Genomic DNA, 23,818 nt, shown 5'->3' with positions numbered 1-23,818 from the left:
TTTTATTATCTAAGAGGATAAAGTACACACAAAGGGAAATGCAACTTGCTAGGCCACTGGTCGAACTCACTGACTATATCAAACTACTTACCCTCAATTCTTACACATTGAATTAAGGAGAAGCATTCTGTGCTTTTGTTGCCCCCTTCTGATCAGGAGTAAGAATTGCATTTAAATGACAAATTCCCTGAATTGCATAAAGGAATGCATTTACCTTTGGGTTTGTCCAAAAACATCTTAATTGGCTTTTTATTGTATACATAAGCAAATGTGCAAATACAGTGAATCCCCAATCTTCTGTGATGCACTGAGATTTTATTTTGACCAACGGTTTTCCCTCCGTAGATTCTCTGTGGCTCCAGTCCAGAGATCAAAGGTAATGGCTCATCAGTCCCCGAATCTCTCGGATTGATCTCTTCACCATCTGCCATTTCACAATGCCCCCAATCTTTTAACATTGGCAACCCAACCCATTAGCATCCATTTCAAGTCCTTTAGGTGCCCTTGACGTAAGCAAAGCCGGGATTCACATCACTTTGCCTTTCCACTGGACATTGAGACTGATGGGTAGACCCTTTCCTAAATGCTCTTACCACTGCAATCACAGAGGAAATGGAGGACTCTCAAAAGGGTACCTACTACCTAGCGTCAGAAGATTTCAGTAATGAGAAGAGCTAAAAATGGTTCCAACTGGACACATGAGATGGGCTCTTTGGCTTTGAAGACCAGTCTCCTTTAGAAAGACAGTTCTCTTCTTCATGACTCTGCCTCTAGCTATGTCTCCTCAGTCTGCCTCAGACTCAAATGGTAGGGGGAGTCAGGGGCCAGGTTGGTGCTCTCAGGGCAAAACTTCACTGGTAAATGGATAGATGGGGATACTCATCAGTGCGAGGTCATGTTTTCAATATCTCTTCCTGAGTCAACATCCAAACGTACAGAGGAAGTCAACAAGGCATTGCTTAGAAATTACACTGAAGACAAGAATGCCCTCTACCCAGTAATCCATTTGCCTTAGCCACAGAACCCCATCAATAATTAGAAATGCTTATTTTTTTAATTATTTATTTAACTAGGCAAATCAGTTAAGAAACAAATTCTTATTTAAAATGACAGCCTACCGGGGAAAAGTGGGTTAAATGCCTTGATCAGGGGCAGAAAGACAGATTTTTACCTTGTCAGCTCGGGGATTCGACCCAGCAACCTTACGGTTACTGGCCCAATGCTCTAACCACTGGGCTACCTTAATTCAGGAAATAGATAGAGAAATTACACTGGTGTACATTTGTATTGTATTATACTTGAGAACAGAGGAACAAAAACAATATTGAATAGGAAATATTTTATTACTAAAAGTGGTGGTGCACTGAAGGTGCTCTTTCACATCAGTTCTTTGCTTAAATCACAATATTTTTTCCCTCAATGAGAAAAGAAACAAATCAAACATGAAAATCTTTAACATGGAGAAAGACTGTGGCAACAATGGAATATATACAACATGGGAGGAGAACGAGGTGGCGGCTTTCACAGGCCGGCATTGTTCTGTGTTCTACACACAAGGCTCATACAGGAGGCACTTAAATCTGAGAGCCTATAGCCAGGACCGTGTCAGAGAGAGGAGGAAATATGTGAAACCGTTGGAGTCAGTGGGGCTGCTCTGTTCTGTAAAATAACACAATGACCGACCTTGAAATGGAACGGTCTTATTGTTCGAGGGGAGTACAGTACTACTGTTGAGTCCATTCCTTAAGCACAGGCCTGGGACCTGTGAAATGGGGATTGTGGTGCCATCATGTGGGACATCAATGCTGCGACGCACACACACACACTAGGTTACCATCCAATCCAATGCACATTTCCCCACCAGAGATATTTCCATCAAAATGACTTGTTCCAGATAAAAGGCTGAACGTGGTGGAGCGCAGTTCATTTAAATGTACAGAATAAGTTCAATTGGTTTCCATCACATTTTCAACTCCACAGATGGTTTTCGGCACAACAAAAGTTGCATTATATAGTGAATGTACCCGCTCTGGTCTTAGTACGTGTGCTTTAGCCAACAGCTTGCAGATACAGTGCGGTTAGGCTACCGACATGAGATTATTATGAATAAAAGTGAGATTATTTGTATTTGTCAAATGGCAGTCAAGCATCAATCATGTCACCAGAATAAGACCCTCTACATTTATTAGGAAAGGAGCATCAAGCTCATCACCATGCACTTTCACCCCCGTATGAAGTTCACCATAACTTATTTTATCTGTAGCCTATATAACTGAATGCTTTCTCGAGTCGTAGTTGGAGGACAATCATTGCGTGACTGGTTATTATATAAATTTCTGGGGGGGGGGGGCGTTTCTGCCATTTCTCGCGTAATGAATTTTACCGACAAAAACATCCCACCCTGTCTGGTGTTTTATTTTGCAGACATTTTGGAAAGTTCACGAACAAAACGTGCCGTTTCCATCAGGCGGCCTGTCTTGACACTTTGTATCTAACGTGTACTTTCCTCGCATAAAAAGGTTGGCTGGAAACCTGGTTACAGAGAGCATTAACAGTACACAGGCTTATGCTAGACACATCTAGAGCACAACGAAGGGGAGCACATTCAAAAGCATGCACAGTCGCAGAATGAGCAATGTTGGTGATCATTAAAATTTTACAGTTGAAGATGATGCATCTCCTTGATGCGACTAGTACACAACACACATTTCTAAACCGACCTACACTCAGATACTTCAACAATGCATTAGACATGTTTACAATAATTTTATTATTTTAATGTCATTCACTTCAATGCCAGCTAAATAGAAATAGTCCATAACTGCTGCATCACCGCCGGAGGGGGGTGGGGTTTATGATAAATCAAAATTATTTTTTCTTCATGAATGTCTATTTTACTTATTTACAATTAAAACATACCAGGTTATCGTACCCATCATAATCAAAATAGGGGAAACAATTTATCCATAACATTCTCAATGGGGCGTCTGGTCTTGTATTTCTACCTGGCAAGGCTGGTCTGGTTGATGGTTGGGCTGGTTTGAGGTCAGATCTTCTCCTGGATGAAGGGGGTGCTGCAGGGCCTGGCTGATGGTTGGGCTGGTCTGAGTTCAGATCTTCTCCTGGATCAAGGGGTGCTGCAGGGCCTGGTTGATGGTTGGGCTGGTCTGAGTTCAGATCTTCTCCTGGATCAAGGGGAGCTGCAGGGCCTGGTTGATTGTTGGACTGGTCTGAGTTCAGATCTTCTCCTGGATGAAGGGGTGCTGCAGGGCCTGGTTGATGCTGATGCGTTTGGCAGGGTCCAGCATCAGCGTGCCGTCGATCAGGTCTTTTAGGACCAGGACCTTCTTCCTCTGCTCCTCGGGCAGCCGCTGGCCACCCACCATGTCACACAGCAGGTCCTTGGTGGGGTTGATTGTGCTCATCACAGTTACCTTCTCCTGCGGTGTGTGGAGAGAGGTGGGGTGAGGATGGAGGGAAATAAATAAATATATACACACACACCATTTAGCAGATGCTTTTAGGCATATATTTTACATACAGGTGGTCCCAGGGTTCAAACCCAGTATACTGGAGCCATGCACTACCGAGCTACAGAGGACCACAGTGAGAAACTATTAAAAAAAATATGAAGCATCTGAATGAGCCTTCATGACTAGCTCAGTAAATCTAGCTGTTTTTAACCCATTTCTTAGATAATTTCCCCAACAACTGAGCAGCTGAAAAGTATAACATATACAAACCCTTTCGGTCACTTTGTCTACTTCAATGTAGAGGAAGTTGAGGTTCTGATCAAAGTGCTGGTCTTTGAACAGGCCTTTCCGGATCATCTGAGAACAAAAGAGATTTAACTAATCATCTGTATGCTACAGCACAGTGTACAATGGCCCAGGTTATGACTTCCTGTCAAAATCTAACAGAGAGAGAGACTAAGGCTAGGAGAGAACAGCCAGGTCCAGTAATGTGGACAGTTTACCTTGTTGGGCATCTTGCCCTTGAGGTCCATGGCCAGTTTGATCATGTGGTTGTTGGAGGAGCCAGGGAAAAGGATCTTGCCGGTGTAGAGTTCATACAGCGTGCAGCCCACTGACCACATGTCTATGCTGTAGTCGTACGGCTTCCCAATGACTGTGACAGAGACAAGACATCATGAGGACTGTGATCCAAGCAGGGACAACATCAGAGAGCTCTATTACAGCTAAACCGTTATAAGCAAACAATCTCAAAGTAAAATGTACTGATTTCTGGAGCTCTGTAGAATCTGCTGACGAGGTACGGCGTGATGTCATTGTCTGCAACATGGGACGCCGAGCCAAAATCGCAGAGTTTCAAGATGGTCTTCGACTCGTTCACCTTGTAGGGGAGAGATCGAGAAACAGACACTGTTAGATGGGACCTTCAGGCCATGGTCATATTCATTACGGCACAGTATCGCAAAACGCTTCAATACATTTTTCAACGCAAAGCGAAAATAAGTGGTTTTTTTATTGGACAAATCCAGGTAGTCTCTCCCAGTTTCAGTCCTCTTTCTTCCAATTTGTGCCGTTGAACACGACACGGCCTCAGTGCAGTTGTAACAGTCATGTGATGATAATATGGGCCTCGTACCAGGATGTTGTCAGGCTTGATGTCAGCGTGGAGGATGCTGCAACGTTTGAGGAGTTTGAGTGCCAGGAAGAGCTGCTGGGTGTAGGAGCGGACAGCCTTGATGTGAAGGCCCACGTCCTTACCGTACTTCTTCAACACCTCGCGCAGGTTCATACTGAGACACACATTTCACAGAGAGACATGAGTTAGAGCCAGTGAAGAAGTGTGCTAGATGACAAAACGCATTGCGGTGTGTCCTGCCACTGAGGACATGGAATGACACCCTATTCCCTATAGTGCACAAATGTTGAGCAGTAGTAAAAGGAATAGGTTGCTATTTCCCACTACTGCCACAGTGCAGTAGCGGTAGTCTCCCAGTTAGTACCTGAGAGGCTCGAACACCAGACACAGGTGCTGCTTGTGGTAGAAGTGTCTGAACAGGCGCAAGCAGTGGAACTTGTCGTCTGGGTCGGCATCGTTGAGCCTCTTGAGGAACTCCAGCTCCTTCAGGCCAGTCTTCTGCCTGGAGACCCAAAACACAAAATCAGCAAGGTCAGCATCTATTGGTTTATTTATCTAGGTAGGTTCTATTGAGGTAAATATATATTTTCCAAAAAAGCCCTGGACGATCCACATAGACATTGCTAGAATACTTCTAATGAGAGGGCACATTCAAATGTGGTAGCGAAGGCAATATGTTCCCCAAACCATGAGCGAACCAGGATGCGTCCCAAATGGCTCCATTAGTCTTTTAACAGACTCTCTTATCCAGAGCGACTAACAATTAGCTTGTACACCTTACATACCTTCATAGTGCACTACTTTTGACCAGAGTCCTGGTCAAAAGTAGTACACTACACGGGGAATGGGGTGCCATTTGAGTCCTGAGGCTGCCTGCCCGAGGACCTACATGAGCTCGTTGTTGCGGATGATCTTGACGGCCACATCCTGTCCAGCGCGGGCCGTGTCCCTGCCCCTGATCACGTTGCTGAACATTCCCTGGCCTGTGTAGCCGTACACGTCGTAGCGCTTGTCCAGCGTCTCCCCGATGTTCACGCCTAAAACACAGTAGGATAGACACGAGGGGCATGTTTAGAAAGTCTTGGCTATTTCCTCAATGAGATATCCAGTTACTAGGCATCAAATAACACTATTAACCAATAGTGAAATCAAAAGGACTGCACTCATACACAGCGGAATACGAAGACGACATGGACTGTTTGCAAACATGGATGATTGAGAGAGCGAAAAGCTCAGCAGCCTTTCATCGATGTATTCGTAACATTTGCAAGAGTGTGTCCAGTCAAGGGCACTTACGGTAGTAACCCTCTGCATCGGTCCAGTTGTCCCGGAGGTTAGGGTTCTCTTTGAAGTCCTTCCCCCCAACACCTGCTGCTCTCATCCTGGCACTCTGTAGACCAACATGACCAAACATTCAACCACACTCGCATAATGAACTACTGCCATAGACAGATCACTCAGAAGATGGGCTTGCATGTTTAGCCCAGAGTAGCACTCTAAAGATCAGAGATATAAACATGGCTGGAGATCAGTGGAGGGGAGTGAGGCTCCTGTAAGACTTACATCAATGGCTGCTTCAAACATGACGTCCGACTCCGTAAACATATCAGGGGCCGAGGGCTTTTTGGGTCCTGACAGACAGAGGGAGGAAACGAGAGATTTAGTACACTTAACGGAAACATGCTTCAACCGGCACATGTTACAGCCCAAAAATATGACGTGAAATTAATGACCACTGGGGAACCAGATTAATTTACAACTCCGTATTTGGTCAATGTTGGTCATATGTGTAACGTCACCACGTTGCAACTTTCTACCACACGAGACAAAGGTGTCAAACATGAGAGAGAGAGCGTCATTGCACTGTATCCCCTGTCAATGCCAGCACACCTTATAAGAGAGGTGCCCTGGAGGTAGGGGAAGGGAGGAAACATGAGATTACACAGCCCAGTCTGCCACAAAGGCGGTGTCTACACTTGACACTTACAGGGCATTCGGAAAGTATTCAGACCCCTTCTTCCATATTTTTGAAAAGGGGGATTTGAAAAAAATCCTCAATCTACACACAATACCCCATAGTGGTAAATCAAAAAAACATTTTTGCAAATGATTACAAAATAAAAAACAGAAACACCTTATTTACATATGTATTCAGACCCTTTGCTATGAGACTCGAAATGGAGACCAGGTACATCCTGTTTCCATTGACCATCCTTGAGATGTTTCTACAACTTGAGTGGAGTCCATCCACCTGTGGTAAATTCAATTGATTGGACATGATTTGAAAAGGCACACCTGTCTATATATGGTCCCACAGTTGACAGTGCATGTCAGAGCAAAAATCAAGCCATGAGGTCGAAGGAATTGCCCTTAAAGCTCAGAGACAGGATTGTGTTGAAGCACAAAACATTTCTACAACATTGAAGGTCCCCAAGAACACAGTGTCCATCATTATTCTTAAATTGAAGAAGTTTGGAACCAACACTCTTCCTGGAGCTGACCGCCCGGGCCAAATGTAGCAATCGGGGCATAAGGGCATGGTCAGGGAGGTGATCAAGAACCCCATGGTCACTCTGAGCTTAAGAGTTCCTCTGTGGAGATGGGAGAACATCCAGAAGGGGACAAATCTCTGCAACACTCCAGGCCTTTATGGTTGAGTGGCCAGACAGAAGCAACTCCTCAGTAAAATTCACAACAGCCCGCTTGGAGTTTTCCAAAATGCACCTAAAGGACTCAGACCATGACAAACAAGATTCTCTGGTCTGAAGAAACCAAGATTTAACTATTCAGCCTGAATGCCAAGCGTCACGTTTGGAGGAAACCTGGCATCATCCCTACTGTGAAGCATGGTGGTGGCAGCATCATGCTGTGGGGATGTTTTTCAGCGGCATAGACAGGGAGACTAGTCAGGATCAATGGAAAGATGAACGTAGCAAAGTACAGAGATCCTTGATGAAAATCTGCTCCAGAGCACTCAGGACCTCAGACTGGGGCAAAGGTTCACCTTCCAACAGGACAACAACCTTAAGTACACAGCCAAGACAACACAAGAGTGGCTTCAGGACAAGTCTCTGAATGTCCTTGAGTGGCACAGCCAGAGCCCGGACATGAACTTGATCGAACATCTCTGGAGAGACCTGAAAAAAGCTGCGCGGCGACACTCCTCATCTAACCGGATAGAGCTTGAGAGGATCTGCAGAGAATGGGAGAAACTCCGTAAATACAGGTGTGCCAAGCTTGTGCCGTATACCCAAAAAGGCGAGTCTGTAATTGCTGCCAAAGGTGATTCGACAAAGTACTGAGTAAAGGGTCTGAATAGTTACACTACCATTAAAACATTTGGGGTCACTTAGAAATGTCCTTGTTTTTGAAAAGCACATTTCTGTCCATTAAAATAACATCAAATTGATCAGAAAGACAGTGTAGATATTGTTAAAGTTTTAAATTACTATTGTAGCTGGAAACAGCTAATTTTTTTATGGAATATCTACACAGGCATACAGAGACCAATTATCAGCATCCATCACTCATGTGTTCCAATGGCACGTTGTATTAGCTAATCCAAGTTCATAATTTTAGAAAGGCTAATTGATTATTAGAGAACCTTTTAGCAATTATGTTAGCAAAGCTGAAAACTGTTTTGCTAATTAAAGCAGCAATAAAACTGGCCTTTAGACTAGTTGAGTATCTGGAGCATTAGCATTTGTGGGTTCGATTACAGGCTCAAAATGGATGAAACAAAGACCTTTCTTCTGAAACTCGTCAGTCTATTCTTGTTCTGAGAAATTAAGGCTATTCCATGCAGTGAAGAGACGACTCCGTGATGCTGGCCTTCTAGGCAAAATTGCAAAGAAAAAGCAATATCTCAGACTGGCCAATAAAAATAAAAGATTAAGATGGGTAAAAGAACACAGACATTGGCCAGTTTGAGATATGGCTTTTTCTTTGCAACTCTGCCGAGAAGGCAAGCATCCCAGAGTCATCTCTTCACTGTTGATGTTGGGACTGGTTTTTTTGCGGGTCCGATTTTGTTCAGATCTGGCTGACCAGATGGTAAGGGAGGTGGTCTGGGATACATTGTGTGTGGATTTCTCCTCAGTCTATATGCAATCAGGCTATCAAAAGTGCATACAGTGGCAACGTCATCAACACTCCTTCCAAAAGTCTCCAGAAAACCTGTGTTTTGGGACCGAGAGGCACCTTTTCATTATAAAGTGGGAGGAAATACGTTCCTAGTGTTAGAGGAATGTGTTTGCTACCTCAAAAATGCTAGCCAATAAATATAAGAAGTTGGCTGGAGTTATATCGACCCATGTGTAATCCCTTTAGCATTGATGGCTAGCTAGCGAGAGGTTAGCTGGCTAGTTAGCTTCTGTCATCAGTTTTGGTTGTGTTGTTAGAGGTCGACCAATAATGATTTTTCAACGGCGATACAGATTATTGGAGGACCAAAAAAAGCAGATACCGATTAATAGGCTGATTTTTTTTTACATTTATTTGTAATAATGACAATTACAACAATACTGATTGAACACTTCTTTTAACTTAAGATAATACATCAATAAAATCAATTTAGCCTCAAATAAATAATGAAACATGTTCAATTTGGTTTAAATAATGCATAAACAAAGTGTTGGAGAAGAAAGCAAAAGTGCAATATGTGCCTTGTAAGAAAGCTAATGTTTAAGTTCCTTGCTCAGAACGTGAAAACATATGAAAGCTGGTGGTTCCTTTTAACATGAGTCTCCAATATTCCCAGGTAAGAAGTTTTAGGTTGTAGTTACAGGAATTATAGGACTATTTCTCTCTATACGATTTGTATTTCATATACCTTTGACTATTGGATGTTCTTATAGGCACTTTAGTATTGCCAGTGTAACAGTATAGCTTCCGTTCCTCTCCTCGCTCCTACCTCGGCTCGAACCAGGAACACATCGACAACAGCCACCCTCAAAGCAGCATTACCCATACAGAGCAAGGGGAACAACTACTCAAAGTCTCAGAGCGAGTGACGTTTGAAACGCTATTAGCGCGCACCCCACTAACTAGCTTGAATGATTGAAGCATTGCGAAGAGCTGCTGGCAAAACGCACAAAAGTGCTGTTTGAATGAATGCTTATGAGCCTGCTGGTGCCTACCACCGCTCAGTAAGACTGCTCTATCAAATCATAGACTTCATTATAACATAATAACACACAGAAATACGAGCCTTAGGTCATTAATATGGTCGAATCCGGAAACTATCATTTCGAAAACAAAACGTTTATTCTTTCAGTGAAATACAGAACCGTTCAGTATTTTATCTAACGGATGGCATCCCTAAGTCTAAATATTGCTTTTACATTGCACAACCTTTAATGTTATGTCATAATTACATAAAATTCTGGTTCACAATGAGCAAGATGGCCCAAACTGTTGCATATACCCCGACTCTGCGTGCAATGAACGCAAGAGTGACAATTTCACCTGGTCAATATTGCCTGCTAACCATTCTTTGAGCTAAATATGCAGGTTTAAAAATATATACCTCTGTGTATTGATTTTAAGAAAGGCATTGATGTTTATGGTTAGGTACACGTTGGAGCAAAGACAGTCCTTTTTCGCAAATGCGCACCGCATCGATTTTATGCAACGCAGGACACGCTAGATAAACTAGTAATATCATCAACCATGTGTAGTTATAACTAGTGATTATGATTGATTGTTTTTTATAAGATACGTTTAATGCCAGCTAGCAACTTACCTTGGCTTCTTACTGCATTCGCGTAACAGGCAGGCTCCTCATGAGGCAGGTGGTTAGAGCGTTGGACTAGTTAACTGCAAGGTTGCAAGATTGAATCCCTGAGCTGACAAGGTAAAAATCTGTCGTTCTGTTCCTGAACAAGGCAGTTAACCCACCGTTCCTAGGCCGTCATCAAAAATAAGAATGTGTTCTTAACTGACTTGCCTCGTTAAATAAAGTCTGAATATAGCGCGGGAAAAGGGAATCCAGACACACTGTGGACACGGTACGCACATTCAAAATATAGTTGAAGATACATTCCATGATCAGAACTCTATGATCAGAATACTAAAGCTGTATGAACTGTCAAGTCTAGACACGGCCACAGTTACAGCTAATTCGGGCACATTCAGCAAATAACCTGTATTACTAAAGAACACCTGTAAACTTCAAAAACTAAGAACATAAAAAGTTATCACCAAGATGACCCACCCAGATTGCACATTGCACAGGAGCTAATATTTTGAGACGGCAATACAGAGCAGACCAAATGGCACCCTATTCCCTATATTCCCTTTATTTTCTCCCAACCTGAATCCCTTCACTCACCATCCTTCTCCTGCGTGATGAGGCCTTGCTTGGCCTTGATGTTCTCCTCAAACGTGTCCAGATTCTCCAGCTCGTACTCCTTGACGTCGGCCGCCACACGCTCCAGAATGTCGTCTGGCGAGGGCGAGCGGCTCCGTGTGCTGCTCTGCGGGCTGCTGGGCTCCGACGCCATGGACGCCATGCTGTCCTCGTTGCCGCCACGGTATTTCTGCACAGGGAGAGAGAGAGGTAGTGCCAGGTATAGAGTGGTCACAACAATGGAATTAAGTAAAAACAAGATATGGGTTGAGGGGGTCAATTTCAATAATGAAAAGGCAAATCAGAAAACATCCTATATTGGAGTAGTAGCCAAATATGAAACACTGGGCTGGGGATCCCTGCAACAGCTATGCACAGCTCAACAGCAGATGTGATGATCAGGGCTCCAGACTTAACCATGTAGTCTCATTTAGCGACTTGTAGTTGGCCGCATCTGTGCGAGCTGCCCATTCGACATGGTCACCTCACTCCAAACGTCATTTTATTTTTAAGGAGCCAAAACCATGTTTTGGTCAAACAATCAAACATTATCCTCACGATTCCTGTTAAGATAAGATTAATCAGGATATCTGCAGGTTACATGAAGTTGAATTTAAGACAACCTTTTTAATGCCACTTGGAATGCCATTTCATACCAATTTTGAGGTCTGCGTGAGCAACACTCCTGCAAATATTCCTTTCCAGAAATGAGCCCATGTTGGCAAAAATTAGTATTTTGGGGGCTAACTCCTTCACCTGAGTCTATTGCCTACATGGCTCTTATTAGCAGGCAGGTGTGCTATTTTAGCAATGCGCATTCTCCTGGAGCCTTGGATATAGTAGTATAGTGGTTAGGCTATAGCTGGCTGAAGCAGGGGGTTTCCCATCTGCATTTGTTTGACTACCACAAAGAGCTAATCATTAGCCAGATCAAAAAACACAAAGTGTTCAGAATTTTGTCTTCAATACCATTACCGGCTTTTGATACTCAATACTATAACGATATCACCGTGGAAAAAATCCTTAAAGTCAAATATACAGCACTGTTACTGTATAAAACTCATCCTGTTGAGTAGTTGATTTGTAGATTCTGGTGGTGTGTTAGAATAGGGCTGGAACAGAAGCATATACACCCTGTAGCTCTCTTCGAGGTGCCATGCCTTTACATTAGAACATTAGCCTATAACCAAAAAGTCTAATAAAGTAATTCCCTCATTCAGTGAATCAGGTATCAAATGACTATACTTTGACGCAAGTCAGCTAAACAGGAGGGCTCTAGACTGACTCTTTTCACTGCCAAGACAGACATGAAAGAAGTTATCTATTTCATCTAACATGTTCAGAGAAAGCATGGATATTTTGATACGATCCACAGTAATCAGATATATTTTTGACTCTTTAGAGATTCATTTGCCTGCATGTTTTTTTGTGTGTGCATATTGGCCTCGGCCCTTCAAACTCAACTCTGGACCTCGGAGCCAATTACATTGCGCTTTTTCAATGTTCCCTCTAATCAGAGACTAAGACCTGGGACATCGGGTTGGTGCAATTAGTTGTCAGCTGGGACAGAAAACCAGCAGGTTCCGGACTAGAGCTGGCTAGAGCTGCCGCTTTCAAGGAGCGGGATACAAATCCTGACGCTTATAAAAAAAATTCTGCTACGCCATCCAACGACCAAACAATAGTGGACTAAGATTGAATCCTATTACACCGGCACCTACTACATCGGTCTTGCAAGCAATCATGGATTACAAAGGGCAACCCAGCCACGAGCAGCCCAGTGACGCAAGCCTACCAGATGAGCTAAATGCCTTCTGTGCTCGCTTTGAGGCAAGCAACACTGAACCATGTACGAGAGCACCAGCTGTTCTGGACGACTCCGTAATCACGCTGTCCATAGACCTTTAAATAGGTGAACATTCACAAGGCCGCAGGGCCAGGCGGATTGCCAAGATGCATTCTCAGAGAATTCGCTGACCAGCTGGCAAGTGTCTTCAACATTTTCAACCTCTCCCTGACCCAGTCTGTAATAGCTATATGTTTCAAGCAGACTAGCATAGTCCCTGTGCCCAAGAACGCCAAGGTATCCTTTTTAAATGACTATCGCCCCGGACCCACTCCAATTCATATACCGCCCCAACAGATCCACAGATGACACAATCTATTGCATTCCACACTGCCCTTTCCCACCTGGACAAAAGGTACACCTACGTGAGAGTGCTGTTCACTGATTACAGCTCACTGTTAAACACCAGCGTGCCATCCAAGATCATCACTAAGCTAAGGACCCTGGGACTAAACACCTCCCTCTGCAACTGGATCCTGGCCTTCCTAACGGGCCGACCCCATGTGGTGAGGGTAGGCAACACATTCGCAACACTGACCCTCAACACGGGGGACCTTCAGGGGTGCGTGCTAAGTCTCCTCCTGTACTCCGTTCACCCACGACTGTGTGGCCGCATACGACTCCACCACCATCATTAAGTTGGTAGACCACATGACGGTGGTAGGCCTGATCACCGATGATGATGAGACAGTCAGCATAACAAAGGAGCTGATCGTGGACTACAGGAAACGGAGAGCCGAGCATGCCCCCATTCACATCAACTGGGCTGTAGTGGAGCAGGTCGAGAGCTTCAAGTTCCTCGATGTCCACATCACTAAGGAGCGATCATGGTCCAATCACACCAACACAGTCATGAAGAGGGCACGACAACACCTCTTCCCCTCAGGAGGCTAAAAATATTTGGCATTGGCCCTGATATCCTCAAATAGTTCAACAGCTTCACCAATGAGAGCATCTTGACTGGCTCCATCACCGCTTGGTATTGAAACTGCTTGGCATCCGACCACAAGACGCTAGAGGGTAGTACGTACGGCCCAGCAAATCACTGGGGCCAAGCTTCCAGCAACACAGGACCAATATAATAGGCGGTGTCAGAGGAAATCCCATAAAATTGTCAGACTTGAGTCACCCAAGTCATGGACTGTTTTCTCTGCTACTGCACGGCAAGCGGTACCAGAAGGCCAAGTCTAGGACCAAAAAGGCTCCTTAACAGCTTCTACCCCCAAGCCATAAGATTGCTGAATTATTATTAAAATGGCCACTGGACTATCATATTGACGGCCCCCCCATTTGTTTTGTACACTGCTGCTACTCGCCGTTTATCTATGCAGTCACTTCACCCATACTCAGTACTGGTGCCCTGTATATAGCCTTTTTAATGTTATGTTAGTGTAACTTTAGTTTATTTATTATTATTTATTTTTTAAACTGCACTGTTGGATAAGGGCTTGTAAGTAAGCATTTCACAGTAAGGTCTTGTATTGTGATAAATCAAGTTTGATTTGACTGAAAAATGATCGGTACACCAACAGCTTATCGACCAAACAGTCAATTAAATGGGGTCAGCCCTAATGTGCACATGGCTGGATAGCTCTCGAAAACCTAGGAAGTGGATCTCAAGTATTATTTGATGTTTTTTCTGCCGCGGTGGAACAATTAAGCAGCACCGGCACAATATAACGGAAACACTGAAGTCATCCCCGTCACATTTTTTAAGACCTCTGCAAACTGAATTTAAAACGTTTTAAAACTTAATGAGAAATTAATTGAAGACTACACATTTTTATGGGCCCGTGGACACCAATTCTGTTTAGAGTTAGCAATCTAGCTAATGCGTTTGAGTTTCCACTTATTAGGTGGTCATTTAGCGCCAAATAAATGAGTCTACGTAGTCAAATACATCTCTGTTGAACAAAACAAAATTCTTGAGTCCTGTATTAACAGTTAAATATAACTCCTGAAAATCACTGGACTAGGTTACACATCAAAATATCTCGATTCATGCATTCCTGTATGGACGTGTTACATGAAACAATTTATTTCTGTAATACCATCTAAGTAGCCTATTAGACCTCTTAATAAAACACTGAATTACTTTATAAGTGATTACTTCATGTTTCTATTGCGTGATGCCACAAACTGAAAAAGTTTGTGCCACCAGTGCCACCAGGGAGAAATGTTAGTCTGGAGCCCTGGATGAGGGATGGGGAACTGACCTGGACGATAGCCATGCGCTGCTGCCGGCGCTGCTCTATGATGGCCTCTTCATCCACCTCCTCACCGTCGAAGTCCTCAAGCCTGGTAAAAAAATTAACCCACTTACAAAAACACATAATCACCCAGATAACTACCATATTGCAGTGTAGCATTTGTCTGTTTGTGTGTGGGTGTTCACCCTCTACTCACACTTCCTCCTCGGAGGACTCCTTGTCGGCCTTCATGCCCTCAGAGAGGCTGCCCTTGAACTTGTCCTCGTCCCGGCCATGTCTCCTCCTCCTGTCCCGGTCCCGGGAGTTGGAGCGCCGGCCGTACTGTCTGAGACGGCCGTATCGGTCTCTTTCCGGCGACCTGCAGTGCACAACATATATTTAGACAACCTTGGCCAATGAGCCTCATACTCTGACATCACCAAAGCTTCATCACTAGAACCAGACATAATCTGTAAGGAAACCATCTTACCACTACCATGACAGTGTTAACTCAAAATGACACAACGACAAGGTTCCAGTTTAACAATGTTTACTAAACCGTGTTCGCACACTACATGTTTCTCCAGCAAGTGTGCTTCGGACAACTCATCTGATCCTTTTTGACTGCCAACAGATGAGAATCTTCCTCCTTCACCCCTTTACACGATTAGATGTCCACCTTGTGTGCCTCCATCTGTAAGGTTCCCTAGGGAAGCATCACTGAAGACAACTCGTTTCAGAGAGTCATCTTTTCCAACATGCTGAAACTTTAGTCACCTGTTGTGATTTCAGTTTACGAACAACTTTGTTTGCCTCATGAATGGTTTGTACAGCGGAGTGTTTTGTGTTGGATGCCAAGTTGCAGCCATCAAGCATTACATTAGGTCTACTCTGTATAGCAACCCATAGAATTTGACCTATCTTTGACCTCAATTGATCAGCTTCAATTCCACAGAGGGGGGAATTCCTTTGTACGGCACTTGAAGAATCCATGTGGATAGGTTGAAGATTATTGATATAGCTTTCCTGTTGCATTAGTATTGTTCCATCAACTGTAATAAACTCTATGCCAACATAAAAATGATCATGCTCCTCACGGCCGACCTGGAAAAAAAGAGCTTTGGAGGTGTGGAATCACAGTTGTAGCAAAGGTCTGTGAGCCACCCCAGATGAGTCATCAACATGACAGGCAAGTACTCCAGTCACATTGCAGTCTTGATCAAGCCAATAGAAGACTGCAGGATCCACTTGTGACATGTTTCCACTTGTTGCCTTGACTTTGTTGTACCAGTAGAGTGATGCATCTGCCAGGCCATACACACCGTTTTAGTTTACACAGTGTTCCTTCGCTCTTAGCTTCAGACGGACGGAGGTCAGATGTAAATGTCCCTTGACAGCTCTGTTCCCTGCAAAAATGCAGATTTGATGTCTATGGAGTGAAGGTTCCATTTTTTTCTGGCAGATCACGGTCTTGATCATTAGCAATCTGAGTGACTGAGGCACGTCAGTGAGTCTTTTGGGAGTTCTTTAGCAGCCAGCGCCTCAAAACCTCTAGCCACTAGACGTGCTTTTGGCACTATTCCAGTTAAGGATTATTTAAGGGTACACACCCACCTTGAGACACATTTTTGGCCAATGTCTTTGACTTCCTCAAACACTCCATTTCTCCTCCAATTACTGAGCTCATCTAGCTTAGCTGAGTCAAATGACACATCCTTGTTTCAAGTACATCATTTTGAATGTCATTCCTGTTTTTTCTCAATTTTCCATTAGTTCAATTCTGTGATTATCTACAAGTGACAGATCAGCTGTCCCTGTTGTACCAGAAAGTGTAGCTGGGTCAGAGTACTGCAAGTTGTACAAGTTCTGGTGTTTTCCTTTGGCTTTTCCTGCTCGTCCAATGACGGTTGCTGCATCTGGAATACCACTTTCTCTGTCCATGTATTTAACAATACTTTGTGTTTTTCCTTTGTGTTCATGTTCTCTGTGACTGTCAGAATCTCATTTTTACATGTGTGAGGTCTTTGTCTAAAATGTTTACACAATAGTGGCATGAGGTAGTAAGTTCAAGGGTCACTGGTTGTTGAATCATCAATGCCTTGTCATCTTTTATGTCTAGTACAGCCCCTGTCTTCTTGCGGGAAGCTTTGCTTAATAGTAAGGGGATATCTGTAGGGACCACCTCTGTTTCAAGGTGATAGTCTGACCAATTCTTGCTGGTAACTTAACTCGTTAGAATGGACGATTCTACCATCTTCAAATTGGAAAGCTGTTGCTTGGTGTGTCAATCATATTTTGTACTTCTTTCATATTTAGTTCACTGACATATCTATCAAGCCATTTGGCACCACACACTATGCGTGTACATGCAGTATCAATCACAATCCTAAGGATTCAACTATAAAGATCTCAGCATCAGATTTGTTTGAAAACAGTGTAATGTTACACTGCTCTCTCTGTATACATTTTCCTCTGTTAGTTTAACTTGTTCATTTTTATGAGGACAGTCTAACCCAATGGTAAGTGCTTTGACAAATGGCACATTTTGATCTCCTTCCATATTTGTCTAGTGGATTTGTTCCGGGCAATGGCGCCCTCTTCTGGTTGTTGGCACCTTTTCTCTGCCTCTCAGTGTAATATGCTGCATCTCTCACTTGCATTCCATCCGTTATTGGCGCGACAGACGTCTTTTCACCCAAAAGTATTTTTAGTGCCGACTTCATTGACACAAAAGTCACCACGGTACAAGCAGTCAAAGCCAACTGTTTCTCCCCACCATCCAGACAGGCAGTATCTAGAAACTTGAAAGCTAACACTGCATCCGGAAGAAACATGTCGTACTTACGCATCCTATTGTACCTCTGATGGAAATCAATTATGTAGTCCGTCACTGCAACCGAAATATCTCTAGTAACACTGTCATGGTTACGGTCTCTCTCTTCTTTAAGAAACACAGAATCCACTGCTCTAATCAAAGTACCAATACCGCCATCCTTGTTCAAATCCTCAATGGATATTTCCAGTGCTGTATCTCTCGCTCTTCCCTCGAGCAATAATACCTCCACAAGTGCTTGCTTTTTCTTGTCCAGATTAGTAACTTATGTCCAGATTCCAAGTTAATGTTTCCATCTTTCATACGACCTCTTCTTGTCGAACCGAGGTAGCACATTGTAGTTATTAGCCATCCTCTGCTACCAATGTTAACTCGAAATGACACAACGCCAAGGTTCCAGTTTAACAACGTTTACTAGACCATAATAGCACACTACATGGTTTCCATTGCACTCAGGCCAGGTTCATCTACCCCCAGACTCCTGCGCAGATGCCCCAATAACAGAGTGATAACCCCGTAACAACAGAAATATAGGGATATTCAAAACATGAACTTGACAGCATTGCCTGCATATTTGATGACAATAATTGCAACTAGCTACGCAGATCCAGTATCTGTAAAAGTAATACAATATTATACTATTAGTATTTTATTAGGCTCCCCATTACACCGTACCCAAAACAGACGTGCGCAAATTGATTTTTGTCCCCCCCCACACCAAACAATCACGACATGCAGGTTGAAATATCAAGACAAACTCTGAACCAATTATATTAATTTGTGGACAGGTCGAAAAGCTAATTTGTTCTATTTGCCTAGCTTGCTGTTGCTAGCTACTTTGTCCTTGGATAAACGTTGAGTTGTTATTTTACCTGAAATGCACAAGGTCCTCTACTCCGACAATTAATTCACACATACAGTTGAAGTTTACATACACCTTAGCCAAATACATTTAAACTCAGTTTTTCACAATTCCTGAATTTAATCAGAGTAAAAAATCCCTGTCTTACATCAGATAGGATCACCACTATTTTAAGAATGTGAAATGTCAGAATAGAGAATTATTTCAGCTTTTATTTCTTTCATCACATTCCCAGTGGATCAGAAGTTGACATACACTCAATTAGTGTTTGGTAGCATTGCCTTTAAATTGTTCAACTTGGGTCAAACGTTTTGGGTAGCCTTCCTCAAGCTTCCCACAATAAGTTGGGTGAATTTTGGCCCATTCCTCCTGACAGAACTGGTGTAACTAAGTCAGGTTTGTAGGATTCCTTGCTCACACACGCTTTTTCCAGTTCTGCCCACAAATGTTCTATAGGATTGAGGTCAGGACTTTGTGATGGCCACTCCAATACCTTGATTTTGTTGTCCTTAAGCCATTTTGCCACAACTTTGGAAGTATGCTTGGGGTCATTGTCCATTTGGAAGACCCATTTGCAACCAAGCTTTAACTGGTGTCTTGAGATGTTGCTTCAATATATCCACATCATTTTCCCACCTCATGATGCCATCTATTTTGTGAAGTGCACCAGTCCCTCCTGCAGCAAAGCACCTCAACAACATGATGCTGCCACCCTCGTGCTTCACAGTTGGGATGGTGTTCTACGGCTTGCAAGCCTCCCCCTTTCCCCTCCAAACATAATGATGGTAATTATAGACAGAGGACATTTCTCCAAAAAGTATGATCGTTGTCCCCATGTGCAGTTGCAAAGCATAGTCTGGCTTTTTATAGTGGTTCTGGAGCAGTGGCTTCTTTCTTGCTGAGCGGCCTTTCAGGTTGTCGATATAGGACTTGTTTTACTGTGGCTATAGATACTTTTGTACCCGTTTCCTCCAGCATCTTCACAAAGTCCTTTGCGGTTGTTCTGGGATTGATTTACACTTTTCGCACCAAAGTACGTTAATCTCTAGGAGACAGAACGCGTCTCCTTCCTGAGTGGTATGACGGCTGCGTGGTCCCATGGTGTTTATACTTGATTGTACAGATGAAAGTGGTACCTTCAGGCATTTGGAAATTGCTCCCAAGGATGATGAACCAGACTTGTGGAAGTCTACAATATTTTTTCTGAGGTCTTGGCAGATTTCTTTTGATCTTCCCATGATGTCAAGCAGAGGCACTGAGTTTGAAGGTAGGCCTTGAAATACATCCACAGGTACACCTCCAATTGACTCAAATTATGTCAATTAGCATATCAGAAGCTTCTAAAGCCATGACATTTTCTGGAATGTTCCAAGCTGTTTAAAAGGCACAGTCAACTTAGTGTATGTAAACTTCTGACCCACTGGAATTGTGATACAGTGAATCATAAGTGAAATAATCCGTCTGTAAACAATTGGTTGGAAGAATTACTTGTGTCATGCACAGGGTAGATGTCCTAACCGACTTGCCAAAACTATAGATTGCTAACAAGAAATTTGTGGAGTGGTTGAACAATTTGTTAAGTGTATGTAAACTTCTGACTTCAAATGTAAAACGGTCAATCGAATCGTTTCTAGTCATCTCTCCTCCTTCCAGGCTACATAGTCTATTGGTAAATAGCCCACCCATTTTCACCTACCTCATCACCACACTGTTTTTATTTATTTACTTTTCTGCTCTTTTGCACACCAGTATCTCTACCTGTACATGACCATCTGATCATCTAATCTGCAAAATTGTAATTATTCGCCTACCTCCTCATGCCTTTTGCACATAATGTATATAGACTCGCCTTTTTTTTGTACTGTGTTTTTGACTTGTTAATTGTTTACTCCATGTGTAACTCTGTGTTGTCTGTTCACACTGCTAAGCTTTATCTTGGCCAGGTTGTCATTTAGGTATAACCAATGACAAGATGGCACGTAGTTATCTGCTTCTATAAACCAATGAGGATATGGGAGAGGCAGGACTTGCGTCTTGCGTTCAGCGTCACAAATAGAACTGACTTCTATTTTAGCGCTTGGCAACGCAGACGCTCATTGGCACGCGCAAGCAGTGTGGGTGAAATGATTGAATAACATGTATGTGTACATTTATTTTGCAGTGCGACGCGAGCGGTGTGGTCAGCATATTAGCTTTTGCAAAAGCAATTGTTTACAGGCATCATCTTAACTTCTGGAGGCTTGAAGAAGCCCCTGCAGATTTAATTTGGCTCAGCACATCCACAAGTTTCAGCTTGTCCCATCTCACCTGCGTCTCATTGGAGACCTGCTCCGTCTCCGGAAGGGCGAGGGGGACCTTCTTCTGAAGGGTGAGCGGCTCATCCTGCGACGTTGGGGAGCACCTCTGGGGCTGGTCTCCCGTGACCTCGCTCTACCCCCTGGCCCTGCTTCTGGGCGTATTCGCTTTCTGTGGGAGAGAATATAAAGTTTAGAAGATCAGTGGATAGCAGCACATTCTTAATGCCCCATCCTAAAACAGTATGCACCCTCAAATAGTTGCCCATGCCATGTACAGACCACTACTGTTGTTTGGTATAGGACAATAAGGGGGTGGACTGCAGGTTAATCCATAGTAAACAGACCGGAGTGGTGAGGAGCCCTGTCTATCAGCATCCCTCCTCCTGGCATCTGGGGAGCGACTGCGGCCTCTCCTTGCTGGGGACCTGGCTGATCTTGAAGGAGAGCCCTGTTTGGAGGTGGAAGCGGATGCCTGCTGGGAGTCTCTGGTGGGGCGTGGGGAGGCGCTGCGTCTCCTCGAGGGGCTAATGGCCACTCCTCCTCCTCGCCTGTGGGGAGAGCGGTTCTCTTTCCCTGACGAAGCATCCTTGGAAGGTGACTTTGTCGGCCTCTTGTCTCGCTCTCTTTCTGACTCCGACCGCCCTGGACGCTCCCGTGATCTGGACCTCCGGCTGCCACGCTCCGTGTTTGGTCTGTCGTCAGGCTGGGGCGAAGAGCGTTTGTCTGAGCGGCCGCTCCTCTGCTCTGCCCTCCTGCTGGAGGGGGAAGGAGACTTCTTGTTTCTCTCTTTAGACCTGCCCCCGCTTTGGGAACGCTTCCTCTCTTTTGATTTGCTGCGGCCACGGCCTTTGGCGGCCACATCTTTGCTGCCTTTGGTTGTTTTGTCCGACTTGGATTCCTTGCCTGTCCTCTCCTTGGATTTGCTCCGACTGTGGCGCTTAGAGCTGGACTTGCTGGCTTCTGTGGAGTCCCGTCTGGCTTTACCACTCCTACCCCTGGGGGAGGGGGGTTTCCCCATACTGCCCTTCTGACGCTGCTCCCCATTTCGGACCCTGCCCTCTCCGTCTCCCTCCTCAGAGCCAGAGTTATAACCTTGTAGGATGAGGCCCATGCCTGACTGCACCTTACCCCCCTCCATCACCTGGCTGTCCAGCTCAGCTTTAATCATGGCCCTCTGTTTCTCCAACTCCTCCAATAAGGCCTTGTCATCAGATGAAGGGGAGATGTGAGTCTTTCTCTGGCTGGAGGCGCTGTTGATGCCAGGGGCGGAAGAAGAGGAGCCATCTTTACGTTTGTGTTTCTTGTGTTTGTGTCGATGTTTGCGCTTTCGGTCCTTGTCCTCTTCGGACACGTGCTTGTGTTTTTTGTGCTTGCTGCGGTGTTTGTGTTTCTTCTTCTTGTGTTTGCTGCCACTGCTGTGATGTTTGGACACCTTCGATGTCTTTTCTCCGTTAGTTTCTGCTTCCCCCTCCCCAACTTCTTTCTCCTCCCGCTCTTCTTCTTCTGAATTCTCACCACTCTCCTCCTCACTCCCACTCTTGTCATGGCTCTCCAAATCTTCTTTCCTAAGGTACAAAGATTGGTAAAATATATAATTTAAACCAAACCATTTTTTTGTAACTTGGCTAGCTACAACATGAATTGTCCAAAATATGACTTTTAACACAACAAACAAATCTGTAACTGCTAGCTATCCTTGCTTCCCGACTTGACCGCCAAGTCAGCTAGTTAGCTGACCGCTAGCTAACGCGCTAGCAAGCTACTGTAGCAAACAATGGCTAGCTTGCTATGTTAGCTTCTTAGCTACGTATGCAATAAGCATAGCTAGCCAGATAGTTAGCGAGTTAACTAGAATGTTAAGTTGCATTTTAGGACACTCGGGTTTGATTGGTTTATGGTATGGTTTCGCTATAGAAAACATTTAAACATGTCAGCAAAGCCTTTCGAACACTGGGATAGCTAAGAGTTAGCAGGCTAGCTCTATTTAGCTAGCCTGATACTGTTTCAACGCTGCAGAAAACAGATACACCGACGACAACGTCGACTTGCCAAAAGCACTGAATCGGGTGAAAGTACTACAAATAAGTTGCATGGTCGTCTAATCTTCTAAAATGTCTTACACGTGCTCGTTTCCGTTATTCATTCTGTTAGACGCGATATCCATCTCTACATCGGCCATTTTCCTAAGCCGGGGTGTTTCTTCCTTCAATGTATTGTACACAGGACACACAACTGCAAAAAAAACTGTACTTCTGCCCTCTACAGCAGCCACGACGTACTGGGCTGACTGAAAGCGCTAAAAGTATCATTTTGTCCACTAGGGGACAGTGATGTTTGAGAGAATGCTGACAGTGGCAAGGGGAAAGTGGCTGGTAAAATTTCTCGACAAGTGTTGGTCTATTCTCAGCTACAGTTATTCATAGTTTAAAAGCAAAACCTAAAACCAGGGTATTCTCAGGCACTCCCTCCACTGGGGATTCTGTCACTCACAATCACTTTGGAAAGTTCCTTCTCTCTTACAGCCACTCTGAAAAAATAAAAATGTATGTTTTACAGCCTCTCTGAACTAACATCACCCTATAAGAGCAGAACAAGATTACAATAGAGAAGCGTTTTCTTTACCTCTTCACAGTACAGTTACAGTCTGTAGAGATTATAGACCTGTATACCCATAGCCGCGGGAAGTAGAGGTGCTGAGGGTGCTTCAGCACCCCCTGAAAAATCAGAATAAAATAATAGATATCATTTTACGTTGGGATTATATTCCTGTATTAGAGGACCGATATAGCCGTCTGTAGCGCATGCAAAAATCCCCTCTCCCGGTCAGTTTTTAA

General features: G+C 44.0%; 1 protein-coding gene across 1 annotated transcript; it reads right to left on the bottom strand.

Moving 5' to 3' along the window:
* Positions 1-1,324: 1,324 nt before the first annotated feature.
* On the bottom strand, positions 1,325-23,244 carry LOC135517422 (serine/threonine-protein kinase PRP4 homolog). The gene is made up of 15 exons (XM_064941687.1): positions 23,105-23,244; positions 21,329-22,549; positions 20,995-21,153; positions 15,210-15,371; positions 15,020-15,101; positions 10,940-11,147; positions 6,172-6,239; positions 5,905-5,998; positions 5,498-5,645; positions 4,973-5,110; positions 4,609-4,762; positions 4,239-4,353; positions 3,977-4,128; positions 3,744-3,830; positions 1,325-3,440 (listed from the first exon to the last, which is right to left on the bottom strand). The coding sequence occupies exons 1-15, from the start codon at positions 23,161-23,163 to the stop codon at positions 3,237-3,239; spliced, it is 3,051 nt and encodes a 1,016-aa protein (XP_064797759.1). The 5' UTR covers positions 23,164-23,244; the 3' UTR covers positions 1,325-3,236.
* Positions 23,245-23,818: the final 574 nt, after the last annotated feature.

Source organism: Oncorhynchus masou, chromosome 28, assembly GCF_036934945.1.
Source record: "Oncorhynchus masou masou isolate Uvic2021 chromosome 28, UVic_Omas_1.1, whole genome shotgun sequence".
NCBI lineage: Eukaryota > Metazoa > Chordata > Actinopteri > Salmoniformes > Salmonidae > Oncorhynchus > Oncorhynchus masou.
This window is presented reverse-complemented; position numbering and strand designations above follow the sequence as displayed.